This window comes from Lepus europaeus, chromosome 6 (assembly GCF_033115175.1).
Source record: "Lepus europaeus isolate LE1 chromosome 6, mLepTim1.pri, whole genome shotgun sequence".
Taxonomy (NCBI): Eukaryota; Metazoa; Chordata; class Mammalia; order Lagomorpha; family Leporidae; genus Lepus; species Lepus europaeus.
The window spans coordinates 17,338,920-17,355,942 of NC_084832.1; the positions used below are offsets into that span (position 1 = coordinate 17,338,920).

At 48.7% G+C, this 17,023-nt stretch overlaps 1 protein-coding gene across 2 annotated transcripts in view; it reads left to right on the forward strand.

The window, feature by feature from the left end:
• ABCC4 (ATP binding cassette subfamily C member 4 (PEL blood group)) overlaps nt 1–17,023 on the forward strand; it is a 287,341-nt gene that overhangs the window by 80,192 nt on the left and 190,126 nt on the right. For both annotated transcript variants that reach the window (XM_062194025.1, XM_062194026.1), the window contains one exon: nt 16,897–16,986. In XM_062194025.1, coding sequence (XP_062050009.1) covers nt 16,897–16,986 — 90 coding nt within the window. The remainder of the gene's footprint in view (nt 1–16,896; nt 16,987–17,023) is intronic.

Here is a 17,023-nt window from a genome sequence, read left to right on the forward strand (position 1 = left end):
TAAAATATCTTCATTTTGACCAATTCTTAGTAAAATATATGAACTGTGGACCCTGTAGGGAACATACTGCTTCCCCCAAATTTTCTTTTGTTCTGAAAGAAGGCACCAGGTAAGCAGAAAATTAACTCTACTAGACAGAGTGTAGCTGCCGTAAAAGACAGGATTGGCTTCTTGCGTAGGTTTTTATGACTAAACAGGCCAATTTTGAGAAGCTGAAGTATAAACACTTTGTTTTTTTATGATGTTCTTTTAGAGAAAGCAGAACAACGTGATGAAATCCATTTTTTTTTTTAACTTTTATTTAATGAATATAAATTTCCAGTGTACAGCTTATGGATTACAATGGCTTCCCCCCCCCCAATAACTTCCCTCCCACCCGCAACCCTCCCCCCTCCCGCTCCCTCTCCCCTTCCATTTGCATCAAGATTCATTTTCAATTCTCTTTATATACAGAAGATCAATTTAGTATAAAGATTTCAACAGTTTGCACCCACATAGAAACACAAAGTGAAACATACTGTTTGAGTACTAGTTATAGCATTAAATCACAATGTACAGCACATTAAGGACAGAGATCCCACATGAGGAGCAAGTGCACAGTGGCTCCTGTTGTTGACCCAACAAATTGACACTCTAGTTCATGGCGCCAGTAACCACCCTAGGCTCTTATCATGAGTTGCCAAGGCCATGGAAGCCTTCCAAGTTTGCCGACTCTGATCATATTTAGACAAGGTCATAAAAGACAGAGTGAGGATAGTAACCAATGATCCTAAGAGTGGCATTTACCAGGTTTGAACAATTATACAGCATTAAGTGGGGAAGAGGACCATCAGTACACACAGGTTGGGAGTAGAGCCATTGGTGGTAGAGTAGAGGTTATGATTACAAAGGAATGAGGCCCAAGTGCACTAGACAGGGCCTAGAACAAAGGACAGAGTCATTATTAGAGGAGCTAAGAAAGGTGCTGTCTAAGCTACAATGAAGTTTTCTGATTGAGAGGCAAATAGAACCTGACAGAAGGGGCTTGATAATAATCTGGTGGGCTTTAGGCCTTGTAAGTTAAGAGGCCCAGACCTATCTATCTCTTCACATGGGGTATATCCTAAGGGAGGTGTGAACCTCCATTGTATTCAGTACTTTGGGATGGCTCTGTAAACAGATGAAGCCAATAATGTATTAACAGTACCAACTGAGAGAAAGTATGGTTAACTGAGGTTACTAAAAAGAAAAAGCAATTCAAATCAATTGGCAATCTACAAAAAGAGTTAAAGATTTTAAAAGCTATTATTAAAATTGATATATTGGTCTATTATGCTATATTATATGTGTGTACATATTGTATGTCCACATGGGGAAATTTTATTAAGAGTTTTATTTTAAATGGCTTATAGATAAGATTGTCCATAAATTTAAGCTGCTAAAATCAATCAAAGATACATTTTAATTTGTGGGACCTGAATCTGTGTATCATATGTTTTAGACTTGTTGGTAGAAAGAAACTAAAAACATTTTAGATGGTTGTGCTTAAGTTTACTGGCTAAACAAACTACACCATGTTAGATATTTAAGAGGTGTTTTCAAATACATGATTCTTAAAATTTATAGAAGGCATTGGACCTTCTGGTAAATGTTTTCTTAAGTTGTTATCTAATGGTTGAAACGGTTTGCTAAGTATTCATGTGATATTGCTATTGTCAGCAAGCGATCTAGGACTTGCTCCCTCATTTCTCGATTCTAAGCCCAACTTGTTCTTTCATTTCTCTATTCTCTTCAAGGTAGGAAACTAATTCTATTATGAAGGAATCTGTAGGATGCACAATTTAATCTTTAGACCTTATAAAAGAGATGGCTAACATTTTTCTGCAATAGCATAGCCAAAATAAGAACTCAAATAATAATCTCATAGCTAGATTCACTTCGCCATCAGCAAAGTATACAGTAAGTAGAAAAAACCTCCCTTTCAGACCAAAGGGAAAGAAAGTTTTAAAGTGAGAATATAATTTTCCTCATGGGCATTGTCTACCTTAGAAAAACTACTACAGAACATGCCTGTGACTATAGACTTGTAGTTCAGGCCACCGAAGATTAGAGATGGGAAACGGGCACTCCCTTGACTTGCATCCTCTGGTCTGCTTTAACACAAACCAGGAGGAAAAGAAAGCTCGGCATCAGAAGCAATGGGTGGCAGGCCTATTAATGGCTGATCTGTACAGTGATCTGCCCTCAAGGAGACCCAACAGGCCAGTCCACTGCAGTGGCTTTCAATGTGGTAAGCCTGGGCTTCAGCAGAAGTCAGCTTGTGAAGAGCCCTGGCAGCTCTGCCAAGAGTTGGATCACTGGAAATGGACCTGCCCTGGAGTCGAAGGATGCCCAGGTCAGAGCCACAGATCTTATTGGCTCTAAGCTGAAAAGCCCTTCACTCAGCCCAACTTCCAAAGTGACCACTGCAGCTGAGGGGATGGTCAAGTAGGGTCAGCAACATTGCAGGCAGAACTGTAAATTTCTTGTTAGAGATGCCCCCTGCCTTTACCTGGCCAGCTCTCCTCCCAGGCCAGCCAAGTAATGAAAGTCAACAGAGTGCCTTCCCCTAGGAGGTTCACACCTCCCTTAGGATGAAATCCATTTTTAAAAGGATGGTAGAAGTCTGTTGTTTTCCTCTGTGTTAGGGTAGAGTGTGCACCATTTTCCTCCCCAGGCCTGGGCCTTGTATGCCCTCTATGTCTCCTGCCAGCTCACCTGCACCACCTTTGCATGTCTTGCTCATCACTGTCCCTTCCCGGATTGGTAAGCCAGCCGGGTGGGACGTCTCTTCCGCACAAAGAAATTGGACATAGCCAGCCCGAGAGTGAGAGTGAGGGGTGTTATGCAGCTGGGCTGTGGAGCCCTGGGAGTCCAGGGCATTGGAGAGGCTGGTCCCTCTATGCAGCAAGGCTCAGGGCTGCCTTGGTGGGATGGAGTGTGGGACTATGGGGAAGTGTAGATTTAACATTCTTGGATTTTTCAGAAGCAGCCAGCACCTGATCCTCAACCCGAGTGACCCCTGTGGCCTCTTAGGGTCCACATCATGGCTTTCACACTCCACGGCTTATTCATCCATAGGGCTGGTGCTGGCTTATCAACTCTGCATGCTTATCTGACTTCTTGTCTTAGTGATGATTATAGAAAAGTAGCACTGGAATTGAAGCTCCTGGCACCTCCGGGAGTTAAGTGACAAGTTCTTCAAAGCAGACAGAACTTTCTGTCCAGGTTCGCTGGGTTGTGTGCCAGCCATGGAGAGTCAGGCGCAGAAGGAAGTAACCCCAGATGGTTGGGCTGTTGTCAGATTGTTGAGACTGACAGGTTGTTCATTGTGTGGCCTTTGCTTTTCCTTTCTTCAAGTCCCTCTTCACCTACAGAACAGAGGGAATGTGACCGTGTGCCATAGTCACCCCTCGTGGGCTGTTAGGCAGTTCCAGAGTCTCCCTCTCAGAAACAGGTGAACGTCCTTAGATTGTGCAACCAGGACAATAGGTGTGGCAGCATTTCTAAGCAGCTCTGGCCAACAGTGTTGGAAAAATACAGATGATTTTCTGCTTCAGGTGAGCCAAACATACCCCTCATAGTTGGCTGTCACGGTAGTACCCGATTTACGTGGTGGCTGCATTCCCTGATGAAGTCAACTCTGGGGTAGGGCCAGGAACCGCGATGCGAGCCAGAGATGGAAAACAGGTCACTGAAGTCCTTGTCCTCTGTTCCAGTAGTGTGTTAGGCCCCTTCTCAGAGCCTTTCCACTCTGACTTAATAGTACTGTTGGTTTATCTTTTAAATATTTATTTATTTGAGAAGCAGAGTTATAGAAAGAGAGGATGGACAGGGAGAGAGCGAGCTTCCATCTGTTGGTTCACTCCCCAAATGGCTGCAACAACTATGGCTGGGCCAGGCCAAAGCCAGGAGCCAAGAGCTTCTTCTGGTTCTCCCACGTGGGTGCAGGGACCGAAGGACTTTGGCCATCTTCTGCTGCTTTCCCAGGTGCCTTAGTGGGGAACTGAATTAGAAATGGAGCTGTCCGGGCCGGCGCCGTGGCTCAACAGGCTAATCCTCCGCCTTGCGGCGCTGGCACACCGGGTTCTAGTCCCGGTCCGGGCACCGATCCTGTCCCGGTTGCCCCCCTTCCAGGCCAGCTCTCTGCTGTGGCCAGGGAGTGCAGTGGAGGATGGCCCAAGTGTTTGGGCCCTGCACCCCATGGGAGACCAGGATAAGCACCTGGCTCCTGCCATCGGAACAGCGCGGTGCGCCGGCCGCAGCGCGCTACCGCGGCGGCCATTGGAGGGTGAACCAACGGCAAAAGGAAGACCTTTCTCTCTGTCTCTCTCTCACTGTCCACTCTGCCTGTCAAAAAAAAAAAAAAAAAAAAAAAAAAATAGAAATGGAGCTGTCCGGATATTTAAACATATTCATATGGGATGCTGGCACTGCAGGCCACAGCTTTAACTTGCGGACCCACAGCACTGGCCCCAACAATACTGTTAAGCCTGGTCTAGAGACGGTGGAAGGTACTGGGGAGAAGGGCTGAGTTTGAAGGGTGAGCTGATAGTGTGACAGCAAGGGACAAGTTGGAGTGATCAAGTCCACGATATCTAAGAAGCACAGTCATCTGGGACTGTCTAGAATGATGGTTTGTGGTTTGCATCTTCTATTTTGGAAGGGCTGTTAGAAAAGCGGTTTTAGGGGATTCCTCTGAAAGGTGAACATTGGGTTCTTAAAGGAATACTGCCTTTTACCAGTCTGGCGTACTCACCTCCGTGGAGAGATCATTCTCCTGCCCCATTTCGTTGATGGTGATATTTGTGTTTCCACACTTGGATTTTGGGTTTCGCATTTACTGATGAGAGCAACAGAGAAAAAAAAAAAAAAAAAGCAGCTTATTTTTCAGATGAATCGTACACACTACTTGATTGATTTTTTTAAAAAATGGAGTGAAATTGATGTCTTGGTATAGATTAGGGTGGGGAGCGTCTGACTTGCGGGCCGTACAAAGTCTGTGAAACCATTAGGTCTGGGCCTACCCCGGCAGCTGCAGATGGGCCTGGAAATTCGCTAAATCTACAGCAGGCTGCTTTCCAAGTTGATTTTGTGTGGGCCACAAGTGGTATTAAGCATATCCAGACGGTCCTTGGCAGAGGAAAGGTTCCTCACCCTGATTGTAGGTTGCAGGTTATCCAGCTGTCTGGTAATCCCAGCTGTGTTTTCCTGCCCTCTACAGTTGTGACCAACTGTGAGATGGAGTTTGCACCCCACCTGTCACGATATTTCCCGAATGGCCGCACAACTTCTAGTGTAACCAATAACTACACATCTATTGTTTTCTAGTTTTTATGTATAACAGATGGCAGTACAAAGGGCTCAATGAATGATAAACCTTTGAGTACATCTCTGATTTTGCTGAGGGTACACAAGCTAAGATTTTTGATATGCTACTTTTCCTCCTCTTCATACTGTCCCCCTTGTGACAGACCTACCTTCATGCAGGCTGGATGTTATATTTTTGTGATCTTTGTTTCCTTCACCAATTTCATAGGTAAAAATAATACTGCTTTGTAATTTTAATTTGTGTATCTTTGAATCATAATTAGAATATTTGCATATATTCACTAGACTACAGTGCATGTATTCCTACATTTCTTGTTTGTGGTTTTTCTTTGTGAATTTCCTGCAAACATTCTTTGCTTTTTTTTTAAAAAAAATGGGTATGTTTTTACTTGTCTTGTTGATATTTAATTGCTCTTGATTTATTAACAATATGAACTTTGGGTCTGGTGTAGATAGTGCCAGTACTGATTTGTTTGCTTTTTATTGTTCTCATAAATGGGGACTCTTGCTTGCACAAGGAAAACAAATTCAATCAAGTGGTATCTTTTTATAATGAGTAGGTTTTTGAAAGTATAGAACCAACACAATGGGCATAATTCTTATCTTCTTATTCAGTTGTCTGGCTTGTAGTGGGTGTTCATTAAGTGGCTGCTGTTGGGGTGGGCATTTGGCCCAGCAGTTAAGATACTACCTGACACCTGCATCCCATAGTACAACGCCTGGTTTGGAGTCCTGGCTCCACTTCTGATTCTAGATTCCTGCTATTGCATACCATGGAAGGCAGCAGGTGATAGCTAGAGTTGGGCTCTCGCCACCTATGTGGGAGACCTGGATTGAGCTCTGGGCTTCGGTCTGGCCCATCCCTGTTTGCTGTGAGTATTTATGGATAGAAGCTCTTGCTTATCTGCTATTTCTGTCTCCACACTCTTGTCTCCCAAAATAAAGATAAATCCATAATCATGATAACATAACTGAGTACAGCAGAGTCCATACTCAATGACCTGATATCTACTGATGGCTACAAATGTATATATAGTTAGTTGATTACACTGAATGCTTGTTTGGAAGTGTGAACAGCATTTCTGTTTTGTTTTGTATGGTCTTGGTCCAAGGTAGAGTCATAAATCATCAATTTTTTAATCTTTTTTTAAAAGACTTATTTTATTTGAAAGGCAGTGTTACAGAGAGAAAAGAGAGAGAAAGAAAGAGAGGGAGATCTTCCACTTGCTGGGTCACTCCTCGAATGGCCACAACAGCTAGAGCTGGGCCAGTCCAAAGCCAGGAGCTAGGAGCTTCATCCAGGTCTCCCATGTGGGTGCAGGGGCCCAAGCCCTTGAGCCATCCTCCACTGCTTTTCCTGGTGCATTAGCAGGGAGCTCGTTTGAAGTGGAGCAGCCAGGACTCAAACCCCAGGCCCATATGGACCAGCACCACAGGTGTTATGCCATAGTACCAGCCCTTATATCTTTTTTTTTTTTTAATGGAAAATAATTAATACTAAAAGTTGCCTCCAAAGAAATTACTTTAGTTGTATCCTGCAAATTATATTTTCACTTTAATTTTCAAAAAATGTTTCTGATGGTTATTTAGAAATGTTATTAGTTTCCGGCCGGCACTGTGGCTCACTAGGCTAATCTTCCGCCTTGTGGCGCCGGCACACCGGGTTCTAGTCCCGGTCGGGGCACCGATCCTGTCCCGGTTGCCCCCCTTCCAGGCCAGCTCTCTGCTGTGGCCAGGGAGTGCAGTGGAGGATGGCCCAAGTGCTTGGGCCCTGCACCCCATGGGAGACCAGGAGAAGCACCTGGCTCCTGCCATCGGATCTGCGCGGTGCGCCGGCCGCAGCGCGCCTACCGCGGCGGCCATTGGAGGGTGAACCAACGGCAAAAGAAGGAAGACCTTTCTCTCTGTCTCTCTCTCACTGTCCACTCTGCCTGTCAAAAATTAAAAAAAAAAAGAAAGAAATGTTATTAGTTTCCAAATATTAGGGAATTTCAGAGATCTGATTGATTTCTAACTTAAGTATTTTGTCATCAGAGAACATTCTGGGTAACATTTTTATGATTAGAAATTTGTTGAGATTCATTTTATGTAAAGTCAAATCTCATGAGATATGTCAGATTAAGTTAGCTACTGAAAATAAAAAGTCAGCTACTGGTGTTACTCAAGTCTTCTGTATCCTTACTGATTTTTGCCTACTTGTGTCAATTACTGAGAGGGATGTTGAAATTTCTAACTATGGTTATGGAGTTTTCTGATTTTTCCATTAGTTCTGTCTTTTTGTTTTTTCTCTCATGTGTGTTGACGCTCTTGAGGTCCACGCCCTTAGGAACAATGGATTGACTCTTATACATTTGGTTGTACTGAAGTTGGTATTAGTATAAGTACACCAGGTATCTTGTGCTTACTGTTTGGTATATATTTTTCCATCCTTTTACTTTCTACCTACCATCAAATTTAAATATTTCTCGAATACAGCATACAGTTGAGCCTTACCTCTTGTTAATCCAGTCCGGAATTCTGTGACTTTTAATTGCAGTGTTTGATCTGTTTACATTTTGTGTGGATATTGATGTGGTTAGGTTTAAGCTTTAATCTTGCGCTGTTTGCTTTCTATTTGCTTCATTTTGTTGTTGTTATTTTCTCTAATCCTATCTTTTTTTTTTTTTGGGTTAATAGAATATTTCCAGTATTTCATTTTAATTCCTTTATTTAGTTACTTATTTTTTTGCAGTCTCTCTTTGCATTTTTAGTGATACTTTAGGGATTAAAATGGAAATTTTTGCTTAATTGTCTAATTTAGCTTAGCCCTCTAATATATGCCTTTGCATTTAGTATAAGAGGTGAGCAGTAGTAAAATTCTCTTACCTTTCCTCATCCTGTTATTATTGTCTTATATTTTACATCTCCTACTATGCACTATTACCATTTTTTTGCCAGTTGTCTTTCAGCAAAATTAAGAGGAGAAAATAAAATGTTTTTTATTTGCCTGTGTATTTGCTATTTTATTTCCTTTATTCCTGTGTGTATCTGACTCATTTCCTTTAGTTTGATAAGAGTGCCTTTTATTTTCTTAGCGTTCAGATCAGTTAGTGATGGATTCTCTTGGCACTGTTCATCAGGAAATGTTTGCACTTCACTCTTAGACTCTGAAGGATTTTTTGTGGGATATAGATCCATTACTGCCTCCTCCCCATTGTCTCTCACAAGTCGGCCGTTCGCTGTTCTGCTGTTCCCTGATGCAGGGCACCATTTTTCCCAGGCTGTTTTTGAACTTTCTCTAATTTTTTGGTTTTCAGAAATCTGACTATGATGTGCTTCAGCAGAGGTCAAAGTTGGGGGAAGTTCCAGCCAGTATTTCTGCAAATACTTTTCCTTCTTCTTCTCTTCTTTACTCTACTACAGAACCCGCAGGCTTTTGTCATTTTTTTTGTCGTGCACACGCGCGTGTGTGTGTGTGGTGTGCGTGTGTGTGTCTGTGTTCTTCCCTGCCAGTTTTTCAGATTGGAAATTACAAATGTGTTCAGTGACTCTGCAAACAGATCAGGGGAAATTATCTGCCATTAATGCTAACTAGGAAATTTTTCATTTCAGATATTGTACTTTTCAGTTCTAGAATTTGCATTTTCTTTTTTCTTTTTTCTTTTTTTTTTTACAGGCAGAGTGGACAGTGAGAGAGAGACAGAGACAAAGGTCTTCCTTTTGCCGTTGGTTCACCCTCCAATGGCCGCCGCGGTAGCGCGCTGCGGCCGGCGCACCGCGCTGATCCCAAGGCAGGAGCCAGGTGCCTATCCTGGTCTCCCATGGGGTGCAGGGCCCAAGCACTTGGGCCATCCTCCACTGCCTTCCTGGGCCATAGCAGAGAGCTGGCCTGGAAGAGGGGCAACCGGGACAGGATCGGTGCCCCGACCGGGACTAGAACCCGGTGTGCCGGCGCCGCAAGGCGGAGGATTAGCCTAGTGAGCCGCGGCGCCGGCCGAGAATTTGCATTTTCTTTTCGCTAGTGTCCATCCCCCTTCTGAAATTACCTAACTACTCCCTTGTTATAACTGTATTTCCTTCTAACTCTTCAAACATATTTATAATGGTTGTTTTACAATTCTTCTCTATAATTCCAAAATCCATATCATCATGTTAGGATTGATGTGTGTGGAGTTTTTTCTCCCACTTGGACCAAATTCAAAACGGAAATACTCATCCTCTAATTAAGAGATAAACCTCTATGTCCAATTCTGATAGGACCAGTGTGCCAAGTATAAAACTCAGTACCTATTAGCCTATACTTCCTATAATGTATCACTCATGACATTCAACATTTAATTGATTTACTGGTCACCATGATTTGTCCAGAATGGATTCAGTCAACCCATTGTACAGCTGGTATTTTCTTTTTTTTTTGACAGGCAGAGTGGACAGTGAGAGAGAGAGACTGAGAGAAAGGTCTTCCTTTGCTGTTGGTTCACCCTCCAATGGCCGCCACGGCTGGCACGCTGCGGCCGGCGCATCGTGCTGATCCGATGGCAGGAGCCAGGTGCTTCTCCTGGTCTCCCATGGGGTGCAGGGCCCAAGCACTTGGGCCATGCTCCACTGCACTCCCTGGCCACAGCAGAGAGCTGGCCTGGAATAGGGGCAACGGGGACAGGATCCAGCGCCCCGACCGGGACTAGAACCCGGTGTGCCGGCGCCGCAAGGTGGAGGATTAGCCTATTGAGCCGCGGCACCGGCCAGCTGGTATTTTCATTTTGAGCTTGGGCTAGGTGCATGGCTCTTGCTGTAGAGCAGGATCATTGTTACTAACACACGCCTTCCCAGTGTGGTCTTCCTGGGGTTAGGCAGAATGTCTGTGTCTCCCAATACCACATGACCTCCGGACTCTCCCTTCGGCACTGAACTCCATGGCTTCCGGTCTCACAGACCTCATGGAGTCCTGCCCTGCCCAAGGATGGTGGAACCACTGGCAAAGTAATTTTGGTAAATCCCTGCTAAAACTTTGGATAATGCCCGCTGCCACATCACAGATTTCAGACACTGCTGTACTTGGAGCAGCCATCTCGGTGAAACTGCTGTTCTACTTAGGCAAAAACAATACCCCCAGACAGAGAGCCAGGCCAGTCGCTGGTCACTTCCTTTATTTCCCGGCTCTCAGTTCTCTCAGTCTACCTGTAGGTGAGGGCCCGAGAGCAGCTGCTTCATATGTTTGACCCAATTTTATGTTTTACGATGGAAGACAAGTCCAGGACCAACCACTCTCTCATGGCTAGAAGCCTGGCAGTTTACTTGTCAGCCGTGTCTTTCTTCCTCATAAATAATATTCATGGCCTTCACTCTTGTTTCTCCTGTCTGCAGGAGAGCAAATTTTTCTTACAACAAATCCTCAGTTTCTGTGTTGTCCATAGACTTGTTACTGTCTTTGGTAATCTGAGTGTCTGACCTCGAGAGTCCATGCCTACACTTGTGCAGCCTTGCCTGAATACAGTAGCCCTGGGGTGCACCCAAAGGAGTTTTGTCTTTTGCACAGATGGTCATCTTTGTCATCCTACCATTTTTGTCCTCATTGGTCAGCAGCAGTCAGAGTCTGAGTGATAGCTCACCTTGGATGCGGTTTGTCTTGATTTTTTTTTTTTAAGACATTTATTTATTTGAAAGGCAGAGTTACAGAGAAAAAAGAGAAAGAGAGAGTGTCAGATAGAGAGAGAGAGAGATCTTCCATCTGCTGGTTCATTCCTATAATGGCTGCAATGACCAGAGCTGGACCAAGCCTAAGCCAGGAGCCAGGAGCTTCCTCTCTCTTCCATGTGGGTATAGGGGCCCAAACACTTGGATCATCTTCCACTGCCTTCCCAGGCTCATTGGCAGGAAGCTGAATTGGAAGGGGGAGCGGCTGGTACTCAAACTGGTGCCCATATGGGATGGTGGTGCTGCATGCTTTACCCACAGTGCCACAGCGCTGGCTGCTAACAGTTTAGGGTCAGCATTTGTTGTGCCATTTGGTGTTATTGTAATTCTTACAAGTTCGTAGCAGGTATTCTGTCCCTGAAAATATACTCTGTACTTTTTGCATGTGGTGTTAACATGTATGCAAAACTGGGCTCTAAAATATCTGCAGAGAGCTTTTAGTGGTTAAGCCACAGCAAGCTCTGGGCCTTTCCTATGGGTGCGCGTCCCCCACCCTTGCCCCTGCCTCTGCCCCTGCTTTTTTTTTCCCCCCCATTTTGTGATTGACTCACTCCCACTTGCATAGCATTTTCACTTGTGTTTCCCTTGTGTTTCCACTTGTGTGCATGGCTCTTGCTGTAGAGCAGGATCATTGTTACTAACACACGCCTTCCCAGTGTGGTCTTCCTGGGGTTAGGCAGAATGTCTGTGTCTCCCAATACCACATGACCTCCGGACTCTCCCTTCGGCACTGAACTCCATGGCTTCCGGTCTCACAGACCTCATGGAGTCCTGCCCTGCCCAAGGATGGTGGAACCACTGGCAAAGTAATTTTGGTAAATCCCTGCTAAAACTTTGGATAATGCCCGCTGCCACATCACAGATTTCAGACACTGCTGTACTTGGAGCAGCCATCTCGGTGAAACTGCTGTTCTACTTAGGCAAAAACAATACCCCCAGACAGAGAGCCAGGCCAGTCGCTGGTCACTTCCTTTATTTCCCGGCTCTCAGTTCTCTCAGTCTACCTGTAGGTGAGGGCCCGAGAGCAGCTGCTTCATATGTTTGACCCAATTTTATGTGTCCAGGGGGTCAGAGCTCTCCCCTGTGTCCAGGGGGTCAGGGCTCTCCTCTGTGTCCAGGGGGTCAGGGCTCTCCCCTGTGTCCAGGGGGTCAGGGCTCCACCTGTGTCCAGGGGTCAGGGTTCTCCCCTGTGTTTAGGGGGTCAGAGCTCCACCTGTGTCCAGGGGGTCAGGGCTCTCCCCTGTGTCCAGGGGCTCAGAGCTCTCCCCTGTGTCCAGGGGGTCAGAGCTCTCCCCTGTGTCCAGGGGGTCAGGGCTCTCCCCTGTGTCCAGGGGCTCAGAGCTCTCCCCTGTGTCCCAGGGGGTCAGAGCTCTCCCCTGTGTCCAGGGGGTCAGAGCTCTCCCCTGTGTCCAGGGGTCAGAGCTCTCCCCTGTGTCCAGGGGGTCAGGGCTCTCCCCTGTGTCCAGGGGGTCAGAGCTCTCCCCTGTGTCCAGGGGGTCAGGGCTCTCCCCTGTGTCCCCGGGGGTCAGAGCTCTCCCCTGTGTCCAGGGGGTCAGAGCTCTCCCCTGTGTCCAGGGGGTCAGGGCTCTCCCCTGTGTCCCCGGGGGTCAGAGCTCTCCCCTGTGTCCCCGGGGGTCAGAGCTCTCCCCTGTGTCCAGGGGGTCAGAGCTCCACCTGTGTCCAGGGGTCAGAGCTCCACCTGTGTCCAGGGGGTCAGAGCTCTCCCCTGTGTCCAGGGGTCAGGGCTCTCCCCTGTGTCCTGGGGGTCAGAGCTCTGGCCAGAGCTCCATGCCTCGGCCCGCGGTATCAGACAGGGGACAGGGATGGTCATCCATTGCCTGGTCGCCAGAGGCCTCAGGAGGCAGAGGAGGAGGCCACAGATGCCCTCCGAGAACCCAGGGGACCCTCCGCCTGGCGTGGCCTCACTGGTGACAGAGGACGGGACGTATGGGGCTGTGCAGGCCGAGAGCAGGGAGAGGTGGTGGGCTCAGGGGACGGGGCTGCTGAGCCAGGCAGCCAGGCACGCGGGGTCACTCGGGGGTGACAGGAAGGACTCCTGCCCACGGACCCCTGGCACAGGTCCCGCGCTTCTGCCTCCCCACTGCCCTGAGCTGCTGTGAGGTGGATCCCCACAGGCAGTGGGGCGGCCGTGTGCTCACTCACGCAGGCCCCCTCCCAACCCAGGACGGGACGCTGGCTGCCCCTGGAGCCGGCCCCAGCCAGCCGGACTGGCTTTCCTGTGTGTTGACAGAGCCACAGCCCACAGCCTGGTCACTGAGCGCGGACAGCAGCCTGGGGGGGGGGGGAGCTGGGGACCACAGCCACGAGCCATGCTGGCGGGGGAGGGGCGGGCTGGGTCACTCTTCCTGCTGGGGGGCGCGCCTTTCTCCTTCAGGGCCTCTGGCTTGGGGCTATGGGGTTGCACTTCCTCCTTCTCAACCCTTTGCAGGCTTGCTGTCCTCAGAGCCCGGAGGCAGTGCTGGCCCTGGGGTTACCCCTGGTGCTGTCCTCAGAGCCCAGGAGGCAGTGCTGGCCCTGGGGGCACCCCTGGTGCTGTCCTCAGCCACCCCTCCCCCACTGAGAAACCACCCTGCCCCCATAGAGGCTTTTCTGACCCAGGAAAGACGCTCACGGGAAAGCCCAGGCCCTCACCTCCAGGTCAGACAGGGACGGCCCTGATGGGCCTGGGGCTGGGGTCCAGCAGGAGGGGGAGGAGGCAGCCAAGAGCTGTGCCCCTGCCCCGTACCAGGGTCAGTCCCTCTGTGAATGACAGAGCCCCACCCAACGTGTGCCACTGTCTGTGTGACTGGGGGGGCCCTGCCTCAGAGAACCTGGGGGAGAGACACAATCTGGGGGGGCTCCCCAGCCAGCAGGGGCCCTGGGTGAGGCCGGGAGACTCCAGGAGCCCAGGGGCTTAGGGAAGTGAAAAATCGTTCCTTTGCGGGAGTTTGGACCCCCGCCCAGTCCTGATGAAGAGTTTAAAATACCCCCACCCTCACCCCCAGGCTGCCCAAGGCCCAGATCAAGGTCCAGCCTCGCTTCCAGACCAGAGGCCGTGTGGGGAGCAGGGCCCCAGTGTGCAGGCTGTGAGAGCCGTGGGCGTGGCTTTGGGCTGTGTGGCAGGCCAGGGCTGCAGTGGGGCCATGCTGTCCCCACCCCCAGCCCGGGCCCCTGTGTGCAGCCTGCGCGTGCCGTGGGCATGGCTGGGGGCTGCGGTGAGGCCGCGCTGCCCCCCCCACCATGTGCAGCCTGCGCGTGCCGTGGGCGTGGCTGGGGGCTGGGGGGCAGGCCAGGGATGCGGTGGGGCCACAGCATCACCAAGGTCACAGTGAGCCCAGGGCCTGGCCAGTCCCCGGCTGCAAGGAAGCCAGGCTGCTTTCCCACATCTGGACTTGGTCTCTGTGGCCCCCACACTCACTGGGGACGCGACGCTCCTCTCCCCCCAACCCTGCACACCTGTGTTCCTGGCACCTTCCCTCCGGGGGCAGGAGTCTGGGCGTGGGTTGCTGTCCACCCTCAGGGGGCCCAGGTGGCTCATAAGCACCCCGGAGGACAGAGGGGCTGAGGGCACTTGGCATGCAAGGTGCAGTAGGGATGGGCCAGCCTCAGGGGTGTGTGGGTCCCAGGGCCAAGGAGGTGAGTGAGGGTTGGGGGGAGAGGAGCTTTTTATGTGCCATTTGGTGTTATTGTAATTCTTACAAGTTCGTAGCAGGTATTCTGTCCCTGAAAATATACTCTGTACTTTTTGCATGTGGTGTTAACATGTATGCAAAACTGGGCTCTAAAATATCTGCAGAGAGCTTTTAGTGGTTAAGCCACAGCAAGCTCTGGGCCTTTCCTATGGGTGCGCGTCCCCCACCCTTGCCCCTGCCTCTGCCCCTGCTTTTTTTTTCCCCCCCATTTTGTGATTGACTCACTCCCACTTGCATAGCATTTTCACTTGTGTTTCCCCCTCCATCTGCTCTTTCCTTTCAGTTCATCCATCCCTGCTGGATGATCTTATTACCTCTCGCCTGGACTATTCCCAGGGAGGCCCCTGATTCTCCCTCTTCCAGGAATCTGCTGGCCTAGCACGTCTACAGCTGAATTTTCCTAACACTGAAATGCTTCCCTGTTCCTTGCTGACTTTCAGACTCGTCATGACTGCTTCCTTGGCCACCCTCAGCCAGTCTTGGGCTGGTTTTTTGTTTTTTTTTTTTCTTTTTTTAAAGATTTGTTTATTTGAAAGTCAGTTAGAGAGAGAGAGAGAGAGAGAGTAAGTTAATGCAAGCTGGAGATGGGCCAGTCTGAAGTCAGGAGCCAGGAGCTTCCTCCTGATCTGCCATGTGTGTGCAGGGGGCCCAAGCACTTGGGCCATCTTCTACTGCTTTCTCAGGTACACTAACAGGAAACTGGATCGGAAGTGGAGCAGCCAGGACTTGAACTGGCACCCACATGGCGCCCTCATGCTGACGTTGCAGACAGCAGCTTAACTTCCTGCCCACATCGCCGTCCCCTTGGGCCATTCCTGACGCGGCTGCCTGCACATGACCCCTTCTGTACACCTCTGTGTGCACTCGGCATCTTTCTCTTCTCTCCATTCAGTTACTCTTCATCATCCGAGACCTTTCGCACCAGCACTGTCCCTCAGCGGCAACCTCCCTTGATCGTCCCATTCACACTTGAATTACAAGTGCTTGTGTTTCTCTAAAGACAGGGAAACAGGATCGTCAGTCACAGTCTCTCCTGAGATGCCTGAAATCCTCCAGTAGCAGCGACTCAGGGACTGCTTGTCATTTCACTCATTTCCATTCACAGAATGAGGAAATTCAGACCCCGAATGTTTAGATAACATCATATGGAGAATTAGCGGTTGATTCCAGGTTTACAATTCAAGACCCTAGTATTTTTCCTTTGGCAACCCTTCCGTTGTTCTCTTTATCAGCTTAAAATTACTTTGGCTGACTCTTAAGTATAAACTCACATCCCCCTGTGTTTTGGGCATGTCCACCTTCATTAAAAAGTGTGGTTTGTAAAATGATTGGCTTACCTGTTAAGACACCTGCATCCTACAGGGGGTGCAGAGGGTCAATCCCAGCTGCTCTGCTTCTGATCCAGTTTCCTGCTAATGTACAACCTGGGAGGCAGCCAGTGACGGCTCAGGTGCTCGGGTCCCTGATACTCACGTGGGAGACCCAGATGGAGTTCCTGGCTCCTGGCTTTGGTTTGGATCAGCCCTGGCTGATGTAAGGCTTTGGATCAGTGGATGGAACTCTCTGTCTCTTTCTCTCTTGGCCAGTCATTAAAATTAATAAAAAATAAAGTGGATTATAAAAATGAGGTGGGTTCCCCCCCCCCCCGTTTCTTTTCCTTCCTTTGCTGTCCTTGTGGGCTGTGTCTGGTACTTGGAGCTGCTGTTGTGGGTCATCCTGGACTTCACACAAGAGCCCCTGAAAATGTGCCCAGATTTGTTGTATTTTTTTAAAGATTTTATTTATTTATTTGAAAGTCAGAGTTACATGGAGAGAGGAGAGGCAGAGGCAGAGAGAGAGGTCTTCCATCTGATGGTTCATTCCCCAGATGGCCACAACGGCCGGAGCTGTGCCAATCTGAAGCCAGAACCAGGAACCAGGAGCTTCTTCTGGGTCTCCCACGTGGGTGCAGGGGCCCAAGGACTTGGGCCATCTTCTACTGCTATCCCAGGCCACAGCAGAAGAGCTGGACAGGAAATGGAGCAGCCAGGTCTCGAACTGGTGCCCATATGGGATGCTGGCGCTTCAGACCATGGCGTTAACCCACTGCACCACAGCACCGGCCCCTAGATTTGTTGTATTTTAAGCGTAACTTAGTACCATGCTGGGAGTGTGATTCTCTGTTTTCCTCTTTTTATTTCAGGCGCTTCGTCTTAGTAACATGGCTATGGGGAAGACGACCACAGGCCAGATAGTCAACCTGTTGTCCAATGATGTGAACAAGTTTGACCAGGTGAGCTGCGTGTCCTTCTAAAACCTCTTGGAACAGC